The sequence below is a fragment of the Erigeron canadensis genome, chromosome 3 (assembly GCF_010389155.1).
Source record: "Erigeron canadensis isolate Cc75 chromosome 3, C_canadensis_v1, whole genome shotgun sequence".
Taxonomy (NCBI): Eukaryota; Viridiplantae; Streptophyta; class Magnoliopsida; order Asterales; family Asteraceae; genus Erigeron; species Erigeron canadensis.
The window spans coordinates 30,307,370-30,319,984 of NC_057763.1; the positions used below are offsets into that span (position 1 = coordinate 30,307,370).

General features: G+C 33.0%; 1 protein-coding gene across 1 annotated transcript; it reads left to right on the top strand.

Annotated features, from left to right (window-relative positions):
• The first annotated feature begins 5,133 nt into the window (after positions 1-5,133).
• Positions 5,134-10,882, top strand: LOC122590475 (beta-galactosidase 5-like). Its single transcript, XM_043762677.1, has 18 exons — positions 5,134-5,335; positions 5,460-5,555; positions 5,855-5,967; positions 6,068-6,134; positions 6,622-6,714; positions 6,881-7,024; positions 7,537-7,628; positions 7,912-8,017; positions 8,100-8,187; positions 8,258-8,376; positions 8,640-8,804; positions 8,879-9,057; positions 9,142-9,239; positions 9,334-9,443; positions 9,517-9,627; positions 9,720-9,833; positions 10,169-10,371; positions 10,482-10,882. Exons 1-18 carry the CDS (start codon positions 5,162-5,164, stop codon positions 10,591-10,593), a joined length of 2,184 nt encoding a protein of 727 aa, XP_043618612.1. The 5' UTR covers positions 5,134-5,161; the 3' UTR covers positions 10,594-10,882.
• The last annotated feature ends 1,733 nt before the right edge of the window (positions 10,883-12,615 follow it).

The window sequence follows — 12,615 nt, forward strand, 5'->3', positions numbered from 1 at the left end:
GCAAGGTGTAACACCCCAAGCTAGGCCCGAAATATTACCAAAAAGATATAATGTATGCATGAGATTATCGTAAAATATGAACTATATAAATAAAAAGGGGTTCGGTGAATCTAACATCAACAATCAAGTACAGAATGCATAAAATGGGGCGAATGAATCTTGGATCCATGTAAGTCCAAGTCCAAGTCCTAGCACAAGCATCAATCAAACTTCACATCCAAGAATCGCTTGATTACCTGAAAAGTGTACTAAACAAAGTCAACACTAGGTTGGTGAGTTCGTAATAATGATTCACAAGGAACCATCGTCGAATAACATATAAGTATGAGGTAAAGACGAGTCACAACTTACAAGTATCCTTTAAGCATCACATATCAACCACGACAAGATCATAGAATGTAATAATAAGCACGTGTAATGAGTGAGCACATATAAAGTATGTTTGTGTGTATCTCTACACAAATAAAGTATGCTTGTGTGTATATCCATACAAATAAAGTATGCTTGCGTGTATCTCCGCACAAATAAAGTATGGTTGCGTGTATATCCGCACAGATAAAGTATGCTTGCGTGTATCTCCGCACAAATAAAGTATGCTTGCGGGTATATCCGCGCAAATCAATAAGTACATGCTTAACCAAATCCATCCACAAGTCCATCGTACTACAATCCAACTGAAACCACAAAGCACATACATTTCATACGACTTTACATTTAAGGAATCATAGATGCTTATATATAGGGTCACCCGCAGTCTTCCCACCAAATTTACTATTCATTAAGTGTATCATCGTCTTCTATGTATGTACAACTATCCTAATCACATCACAAAATCCAAACCAAACACATAATACAACAACAGGTTAAACCGTTAACAAATCAATCAAACAATAAGAAAATCATACTCAAGCCAATCAATCAATAAGTACAAAAGCATGTTCTCAAGTGCAAGATACTTGGGAGTACGTCAATCAATCAATAAGTACAAAGATAATCAACCTCAATCACAAGTCCATCCATCTCCACTAAACAACACGTACATACACTTCGGCGGGTTTTACTTTCATCAAGTTTTAGAAGCTTATGTATAGGGTCACCCGTAGCCTTCCCACCATATCCAAAACCCTTTGAAGGCATAACCGACTTTCATGTATGTACGACTATCCTAAATAATCACAATATCACAATCATATGCGTAAACCATCCAACAATCAATTAAAACCATCTATCAATCAAACAATCAATAAGCCGTCAATCAAATCAACCCAAACAATCAAACAAGCACGGATGTGTACACTTTTCAGCCCGAATCTCAAGCGAGTAGGGAGCTACGAAACTCATCTTGATCGGCAAATGAAGTTAAGATCGAGCTAAGATAAAATTATAATCGTTCAACGTGCTCCGCGTGTCCACAACCTATGATTATGTACATTGTGTGCATTATTAACCAAAACGTAACCCTAATTAGGTTTTAAAGACAACTTATGATTTTACAAGCCTCGCGTGGCTCAACATAGTCGTTAGGGTTGTTAAGTAATGGTTTGAAATGAATTAGAGTTGCTCAAGTATTGTCTCGCGCCCCTAACTTATCATTATATTAATATAAATGTATTAATTCATTGAGTTAAACCCTTGATTAGGTCTAAATGTTGTCTCTCCACTTCCAACGATGATTATGACTCGTACACATCACTTCGGACATCAAACAAGGGTTCATTAGGTAGCTACGTATGATCCAAGGACCATGAAAAAGACGCTAGAAATCAACAAGGAAACTGCTAAAAATAAGCACCGTCTTGGACGGTCCTTGGCACCGTCTTGAACAGTAGCCTAAATTGGCTTTACGGTGGGTTACGATAGGCACACGGTGGTATTGGTATTGATGGTCTTGGACCTCTTGGTCTAGGTATTGATGGTCTTGGACCTCTTGGTCTCGTATTGGTCTCCTTTGAAATTCGAAATGTCATTTTTGGTATCACGTCTTAATACCAACTACAAATCCTAGAAACCAAAAAAGTGGATATCATTCTCGTTTCTACTTAGGTCGCATTTGTTTCACAGAATTTGATGGAATCTGATGGAATTGGAATTGAATTCCATTCTTTAGTGCATTTGGTTGTTAAAAAAAGAAGGAATTTCATTCCGTAGGAATGTAAACATTTCATCATTTGATGAAATCTTCATTTTTTGGAGATGGAGGAAGAAATTTAATTCCTTCTGTCACTTGAATTATCAAAAAATCAAAAACATTCTGTCAAATTACATTCATTCAGATTCTAATTTTTTCGAAAGATTCCATTCCTTCTAAAAACATTATGTGAACCAAACGCGCAAAATTTAATACCATTTTGTGATATCGATATTAGAATAATACCAAAACAAATAAAAAATTATGTATTTATGCTTCATCTATCTCTAATTTCCTTCATTTCATTCCTAAATCCTTATAAAGAAAATTTAAATACATTACTCCAACACTCGATTACATAACTAAAATAAATCGAATGTTGATTCTTCAAACCACCAAAAGTCGAAGTATGATTTCCGAATACACAAACCAGATATCCAACACATGTAATATTTTATTAAATACTCGCAATCCCATAGATACCCCTAAATAAATACATCACAAGTATTATATTGCTTTACGTACTATATTATCCTGTAAAAACAACAGACAATTTTGTTGCTATTTACTATGGCCTTAATTTCATGTCACATGATCCAGTTAATTTTTTACATGTTTTGTAAGACAAAGGTACATACAATTTGACCACAATTATACACAATTCACTATGCATCGTATTCATTGGGGACTATTTACGTTATTTATTGTTACCAACTTTTTAAAAAAAGATATAAATTTTGTCGATACACACCAAATGTTGTAGTGTCATACAATACAACACTATAAATCACATCTGATGGTGTACATTCAACAGATCACTTTCATTTTGAAAACTCGAAATGTATTTATACTACTTCATTAGGGAATCCCCTTTCCACTTCTCAAATTCCAACATGACCTCTTATTTTCATTCACTCTATTAAACATTTTCATTTAATATATACATATAATACTTTAGTAAAATAATTTACAACGTATATCACAACCTTTAAAGTAAATACACTATCACTTTTTACAAGAATTACTTTTACATCAATAACCATACCACAAACACCATCACTATTGTATTATTAAAAGTTTATTACTTTAATTGAGAAATGTTACACTTACAAACAAATGTTTAGAAACAATATTTACGAATATAGGTGTCACTAATATAAACCATAAAAATTAATTTCTATTTTTATTCATTCTCCTTGTTTTATGAGTCCACCTATATTTATAAGTTTTTTTGTAAAGATTTGTTTGTATATGGAACATTTCTCATTCTAATTTTGTAACAAAAATATCATTCTTCGGATCCCACTCATCACTTCATCAGTACAAAATCACACAAATACAATTTTTATTTTTAATGAAAGAAATAAGAAATGAGATATTCTTATATTTTTGAAGTTCAAACAAACAAGACATGGAAAAAAAAGGCACTCTTTGAATGTGGCCCATAAAGTTTATTTTTTTTATATTTATAATTTCTTTTATTTACAGTTGTCATTGCTTTGTTAATATTATTATCTTTTAAAAATGAATAAATATTGCTATTATTAAAGTTAGGGATTTTTAATGTAATTTAATGTAGGAGTAATCATGTGGGGTTGGCAGAAAAATCAACTAATTTACATGCCCAAGAAAAATCTCGGGTGACTCTTTTTGTGATTAGGTGCTTTGTGGTTTGGTACTTTGGTTAGAGATTATTATAATAATAAGATTGACTTGTATATATATACTTAAATAAGTTGTAAGCTTTTAGTTTGTTTTAATGTTTTGTTTTACTTTTGTCTTATTATTATTTGGGTTATCTAGAAGTTCAAAACCATGTGTCCTTTACGTTTATGTCTTTTGGTCGTTTGATGTCTTACGTTTTGATTTTCTAAAAATTCAAATTATTTATTCTTATGTTTTTTGATAGCGTAACTGAATTTCACACAATCGCCGTGGTTAGTAGCCTAGCAGGTTACTTAAGATTCAATACAAAGTAGCTATTGGAATATTTTTTAAAGTTATTTAAACGTACGGGTTTTTAAAGATGACTACATTATTGGCCTATGAAGATTTGTAATGTTTGATTTTTGCTTTTAGATGGTTGTTGTTTTCTTATTAAATTGCTTTCTGAATCATGATTGATGATGATATTTCATCCCCATATTTTGAGCGGAGTTTTTATGAAACCAGTCTTTCGATTTTATATCTTGAGTAAAGGTAAGACCGTTTACATGTCATTATTTCTATAGCTCATTTGTGTCAGAATTGAATACATTTGTTATTGTGTTTTTTCTTTAAAGGTGAAAATATACTTATTACTATTGGATTGTATTATGTAAGTTTGTTTTAGTGATCATCTAGATTTCGTACAAGGCTTTATATTGCTAATCTTTGAATAGATTTTATACAACTTAACATTGGATCTCATATTCAAATCACAATGTTTCCTTCCACACATAACACAAAAAGCACATTCTTTATTAGTTGCCTTTAGTCATTCATAACTTCTTTTACCAAAACCTCATATAATCAAACACTTTTCCTTCCCCCTTTATTGAGCACCTCCATTCTTGAAGTTAAGTATCAAAGGCTAGGTTTAAATCTATATCAAAATGTCAAATATGTCTAACAAGTGAATTAGCATTATACGCAATGACAAACCTTTAAAAACGAACTATTTTCTAGTAAACAAACAAAATACGAAAAACATATATGTCACACTTTTATGATTTATCCGATGTTTTAGCTTTTATCAACCAAAAGTGTAGCCGAAACCATTGCTTTTTTAAAAGAAAATAAAATATACTACTTTCAATTTTCAAAAAATTAAAATGAAATAAGATATGACAACAAAAAGATACATACATTACATTATACATTCAAGACTCAAGAGTCAATAGTTGCAAACATTAAAGAATCTTTTAAATGTTTTTTGTTACCACTCCATTATAACACTTGACACATACACGCATGTGTATATAACTATTTATCTATATATACATATATATACACACATACACACTCTATCTTGCTCAAGTTTGAAAATAAATAATGGCAGCTAGCTCAGCTTCCAAATGGTGGTTAACTCTACTATGCACTTCATTGATGTTATGCATAGAGCTAACAAAATGCAGTGTGACATATGACAAGAAATCTTTAATTATTAATGGCCATAGAAGAATACTTTTTTCTGGTTCTATACATTATCCAAGAAGTACCCCTGAAGTAACTAATCTCTCTGTTTTTCATTCACATTTTTCATATAATATATGTATATATACATATATATTGCAACATTTTCATTAAAGTTAGTACCTTTAGTAAAAACCCAAATGGAATATGGATGCAGATGTGGGAAGATCTTATTCAAAAAGCTAAAGATGGAGGCTTGGATGTTATTGACACTTATGTTTTTTGGAATGGCCATGAACCTTCACCTGGCAATGTACTAACTACTTTGTTTTTGTTTTTGTTTTTTTTAAATATATATTTAAAAAAGGATAAACATAGCTGGGATTATGGTTAATTTGTTAAAGATATGCATATAAAAGTGTTGTACTCTGATATTTAGGCATATTTTTATAAAGTGGTTATGCTTAATGTACAATACTTTTGTACATGTACTCCTGGATGCGGCTATGTTTATAGTTTCCTTTATTTTATTTCCTTTATTTATTTTTTTGTATGTTATTTGAAATATTATTTGTTGATTTGATATGGGTATTTTTTTTGGTGGATTTGCAGTATAATTTTGAAGGAAGATACGATTTAGTAAGATTTGTAAAGTTGGTTCAGAAAGCTGGATTGTATATGCATCTTAGAATTGGACCATTTGTTTGTGCAGAGTGGAACTTTGGGTAATTTAAAAAATAAAAGTTAACTTTTATGCATTTCTTGGGGTATTTTGAATCTTTTTTCCTTCCAATTATATCTATAGTAAAATTTTGATCTTTCTAGGGGTTTGCCTGTTTGGTTGAAGTATGTTCCTGGAATCAGCTTTAGAACTGATAATGAACCTTTCAAGGTATATCTTTTACGACCATATCCATTTTTTTGGGTCCATTTTTGGTAATTATACTAGGGTGGAATGTTGGAAAAACCAATTAAAGATTACGCGGGTTGGGTAATAGGTCAAAATGGTTAATCTTTTAACCGTGATAAATTGGGCTGGGTTGACCCGCAACACTTTTCTCTCTCTCCTTTTAGAAAAAATGTAAATAAGGCAACAAATCCATTGTAGATGGTGTTAGTGTAGAGCCTGCTAGTGGCTAGTGGATTTTTGATGCCCGGGGTCTTGGGTTCAAGTCTCATTGTACACAAATGGTAGATATGTGAGGATTTGTGTGGTTAATTGGTCGCCTTTCTTAAAAAAGTTAATATTTTATTATATAAAATATTTAGTGAAGAACTCTTTTTTCCCGTTGAAAGATAATTTTATGATAAACTTGTAATCTTTATGCATCTTTTAAAGATTTTATGGCTTTGCTGACATGGTTGATTGGTCATTGCAGAATGCAATGCAAAAGTTCACTACAAAAATAGTTCAAATGATGAAATATGAAAGGTTGTTCGAGACTCAAGGTGGCCCGATCATACTCTCTCAGGTTACTTCCAAGTTTCTTGCAAGATTGATTTTCTAGATTTTATTCGTTTATACGGTTTACCATTTTATAACGAGGGCGCCATGAAGAGTTAAAATAAATTGGTACAAATTAATGAATTAACGTAAAGAGAGGTAGCTTCTTACATGAAATTTGGTAAATGTGGCAGATAGAAAACGAATATGGCGCAGAAAGCCAAGCGTTTGGTGCAGCTGGTCATGCTTACTTGAGTTGGGCGGCTAAAATGGCAGTGGGCTTGAACACAGGTGTCCCTTGGGTTATGTGCAAGCAAGATGATGCTCCTGATCCCATTGTATGCGTCTTCTATTCTCTTAGCATTCTAGCATTGCGGTTTGGGCCAAAATTTGTTTCTCGGCATAAGTTCTGACAAAGAGTGCTTTCACTTACCATTGCTTTACGGTGGTAGAAAGGGCGTGTCATGTGGTATGGGTAAAAATGAGATTTTGTTTGGACGGATCTAAACGGGTCAGGCTGATTGATCCAAACACTTTTGTACAGAGTTTTGATTTTTCTATGAATAATTAGTGTGTCAAGTATGACAACTAAAATGATATTATTCTCAATATTTGCGAATAATAAAATAGTTCAATAAAGCTTTAAACCTTAAAAATACCCTTTGGGTGACTTTCAACCATTTGACTTATTATTTTTCATGTTAACTTTGTTCTATCTAACTTGATTGACCCATTATATCCAAGTTGCCCATAACAGGTTGAGTTTGCCTCCTCTTAGTGACTGTGAACCAGGTCAAATATCATTATGACTATTTGCTAAAGATTTATGCTTTGTTAAATTTTGTGTCAGATCAATACTTGCAATGGGTTTTATTGTGATTATTTTTCACCAAATAACAAAGAGACCAAACCTACAATGTGGACCGAGGCTTGGAGTGGCTGGTATGTCTCCTACACTGTTCTTTATTGATTGTCCTAGTCAAACTTTAAAATTTTCAGTTTTAAAGTTTTATGAATATGTATACTTATAAGAAGAATTACATAAATCAGAACAATGATATGATACATGTTGTGGATATAGGAAGTTTAACTATTAAACTCTAAAATAATAAAGAAGTAATTGTAATTTTGGTTAAAGCAAGTTTGACTTTTAAAGTCAAAATCATTTTCAATGCCTCCAAAATAATGTAGATATTTGTTTCTCATTAACATATGTTGTTTAAAGGTTCTCGGATTTTGGTGGACCTGTACCTCATCGACCCGTTCAAGATTTAGCCTTTGGAGTTGCCCGGTTCATTCAAAAGGGGGGCTCGTTCACAAACTATTACATGGTTGGCATGTCTTTTTATTGACTAATATAGGAACGACAGTGGAGTTTGTTAATTAATTCAATAGTCGTCTTCTTGTAAATAGTACCATGGAGGAACAAACTTTGGAAGAACAGCCGGAGGCCCGTTCATCACTACCAGCTATGACTATGACGCTCCTATAGATGAATATGGTAGTAAAGATAAAACTTTTGTTTAAGTATGCATTTCAGATACCTTCTAAACTTCTAACTTTAATTACAGGCTTGCCCAGGCAACCAAAATATGATCACCTAAAGGAGCTCCATAGAGCTATCAAATTAAGTGAGCGAGCTATTGTTTCAGCTGATCCTCAGTTCATTTCCTTAGGCACCTATGAACAGGTCAGTAAAATTAAAACTTTCCTAGGATCCTATGAACAAAGATGTGGTTTATATGTCAGCAACAATCATTCAAAACCTGAGTGAAATAGTTGCATCAAATGACATATTAGGTTCCACAATATGCACATTTTGCATTTGCTATATTAATCTGTAGTCAACACGGGGTGTGCAAATTTTCGCCCCACAAATTAATATTAACAATAATAGCTTTATGTTAGTTAGGTGCATACTCAGATTTTCTGGCTCTGTTACTCGTTCTATAGGCACATGTGTTTTCTTCAAGAACCGGAGGTTGTGCTGCTTTTCTAGCCAATTACCATATCAATGGTTCTGCAACAGTCAGATTTAGAAACAAGCGCTATGATCTGCCACCATGGTCCATAAGCATTCTTCCTGATTGCAAAAATGTTGTCTTCAACACTGCGATGGTTAGTACAACAGATACTTCTTTAGATACAAGGATCTAAAGGGTGATTCCTTACTGGTTTTTGGGCTATTTCAGGTTGGATCCAAGACATCTTTAATTAATATGTTGCCAACAAATGTGAATAGACTTCCATGGCAAATATTCACGGAAGATGTTTCATCGGTTGATTCTGGCGCAAAGATTACTCAATCGGGACTCTTGGAGCAAGTGAGTGTAACTAGAGATGCAAGTGACTACCTTTGGTATTCTACCAGGTGAGAAAAGTGGTATATTATTCATAAGATATAGTGCATTTTAGAGTAGAACCTGTAACTTATGTTCTTGAACTTGTTTTATAGTGTTTCAATAAACCCATCAGAATTACACGGGAATCCTACTATAACAGTTCAATCCGAAGGCCACGCTTTACATGTTTTTATCAATAGCCAGCTTGCAGGTAAAACTATGATAAGCAAGTATGTAAAATCTTAACAAGTTAAGCTTGTGCTCATAATTTTAATAGCTGATTATAATTTGGGTGAACTCTTTAGGTTCGGCATATGGAAATCAAGACTCTAGGAAAGTTACATTCACAGGAAACGCCAATCTACGAGCTGGAATCAACAAGATTCAGCTGCTTAGTGTTGCTGTTGGATTACAAGTGAGTTACTTAATCTTTGATTATTATTTTTCTTTAAATGAATGTAAATATGATCATTTCTTTGTGACTATAGAACAATGGGCCACATTTTGAGCTATGGAAGACCGGAATTTTAGGTCCTGTTTCGTTGCATGGGGTTGGCCATGTCTCAAGAGACATATCTCATCAGAAATGGTCATACCAGGTTTGTTTTCTTTGATGATTAGTTTGTTTAATCTCAAAATTCAACCCAAACAGAGCCAAGGCTCAATTCGTTCTTTAAATGTGCTATTACAGGTTGGCCTGAAAGGTGAATCCAAGAACCTAGCGTCACCTATGGGAATTTCATCGGTGGATTGGACAGAAGCGTCCTTGATTGGACAAATACATAGGCCACTTACATGGTATAAGGTATGGATTTTGTATAAAGGTGGCAGTTTAAAATTCTGACCCACTTATGAATGGGTCAATTCGGATTAGTATGTCAAACAGGTAAAGTAAAGATTATATCATACAGGGAAACAAGTCAAATGGGTCAAAAGTAGGCGAGTGTATTTTCAATGAATGAAACCTCTTAAATCATTATTATTCAAACAATTTATAATATATCAATAATAAAAATCAATCAAACTCATATTCGATACACCCTAACTATTTATCAAAAAATTGTAACATTATTGCATCTAACCTCTTGAAAATATTTTATCTACATTAGTTGCACTAGTTAACCAGGTGTAAACTTGCAGGCTTATTTCAATGCACCATCAGGGTCTGAGCCTTTGGCTATTGACATGAAGAGCATGGGAAAAGGTCAAGTATGGATCAATGGTCAAAGCATAGGAAGATATTGGACAGCTCATGCAAGAGGTAAATGTACCCCCTGCAACTATGCGGGTACTTTTCGTCCAACCAAGTGTCAAACTCGTTGTGGAGAACCAACTCAACGATGGTATGTCTAACCATTTCCCTTTGGTCTACAAAACATGATCATCAAAGTTAAAAAATTGTCAAGAAAAATTCTCACCAAGCCTTTGGTGTCCTTTTGTTTCATTTTTGTAGGTACCATGTTCCTAGATCTTGGTTAAAACCGACTCAAAACTTGATAGTCGTGTTTGAGGAGATAGGTGGTGATGCATCGGCCATTTCTATTATGAAAAGAACCATAAGATAGAAGTGTATATACGAGGAAAATAGAGTGTCGTGAAGCTGATTATGGCTTCCACATTGAAGAGGAAGTCGAAAGATATATAATTTTTTATCTAGAAAAATCGACCTGGTGTACTATTTGTGTCATTATTTAAAATCGTTGTCCTAAAATTTGTTGTACCATTTATAAGACAGAATATGTTGACAGACGAAAGATACCACACAAAAGGTTATGTGCACTTAACATACTTCCATAGTTCCATGTCTTTGGTTCAACCTGCTAATGCGAATTGTGCTATATGTACATTTACAGACGTCGGTATGGAGTTCCTTTTGTTCAGTATCTATATCTATCTATAATAAAGCAGAATAATCACAGACATTAAAGTTTTCTATATTCAACTATGTGAATACGTTTTAATTGGCTTACTAGTTTTCAGTTTGCAACCATTTTATCCGGTGACCTATTTGATGTATCTTCAAACAATTTGATGTACAAATTTTAATACTAATGCACCAACTAAGTCCAAAAGATGCGTCAAACACATGTTAACACTTAACACGAAGATCTTTCCTACTCGAGGTCTGTCTTTCAACCTCAGCCTTTGTATTTTCAGTTGAACGGCAAATTTACTATACTTTTAAACTACCCAAATAATATTAAATTCATCCATATTGTCAGGGACCATATATAGACTTCTCTTCAAAAGGCAAGAGCCCCTACCAAACAGGATTGGCCCAGACATTTGTATTTTAAAGACATCCAAATCAAGACTCTTAAGCTCCCTGCCTTGTATGCAAGGGTACTTGTCATTTCACTTTCTACCTAATTACATCGACCAACTCTCTGAAAAGTTTGTCACTTCTCTACAAAAAAATACCTCTTCATTAACAATCTTTAAAATACATTTCTTAATCGTGGTCAAAACACATTCACCATATCTCTATAGACCAATAGACACAAGAGTGCTATTAAGAGTTTTGTTGATGTGATAGTCCAATATACTTTATAGATATACCAAAGCTAGGTATACTTAAATTATTAATTTTTGCATTGGTTGTCAGGTTTGTTAAAATTGCAATTTAGTTTAGTTATTCCAGTAAAATTTAACTTCTTTAGTAATATTGGTTTGTTCAACGTACACTATTCAAGTTGTTAAAAACCAAGGATAAATATAGTATATAATTGAAAAAATATATATGATGACGTACCCACCCAGACGTAGGCACGCAGGGTACATCTAAAGGATACGCTTCACTTTCGGTAAACAAGGAAATGATACATGCTTATCAAGAATCCTATATCTTAGGAAAGAAGATCATATCAAATCTCTTATTATCGGAAGTGATATGCACGACGCGTAAAACCCTACTTGGAGGGAAAGTCACGAACCCTCTATAAATAAGGGAAGGATGACTAGAATAATCCATAATCCCACATACATACCTACTTGGCGTACAAAAGGCTCAGCCTTACCGGAAGGGAATCGCCAAACAACAACCATATTCACCCCATCTCCCCGTTCTAGGTAACCGGATTGGCTGTACAAATAGTAGGTAAAACTAAATATTTATTTATTTATTATTTTTTTTAAGGAAAAAAAAAAGGTAAAACTAAATGATTGATTAACACTGCATTCTCGAGATATTTTGATAGGAAAAGATTTGATAAGAATGAACTTGATAAGAAAAGAAAAAAACAATTATATCAAAAAAGACATTCTTGAGTTTAAAGAAAAATCAAAGAAAAGAAAAGAAAGTTGAGAGTTTTCTTTTACAAACACTTTCTCAACTTGAACCACTAAACCCCCTTAGATGTATTCTTGAGTTAGAAGTGAATGAAAAGAAATGATAAAAAAAAAATACAATTTTACATTTATAGCCTTATAGTAATTAAAACTTTTATATAAATTTGAAGGGTATAATAATTTCACAACTTTTCTTTCTAATTCTTGACAAAAGTGGCTGGAAACTTTTGGGATCAAAACACCCTCTTTTCTTTTTCCCTTTCCTTTCTTTTAAAACCAAAACTCAAAAATACAAAAAC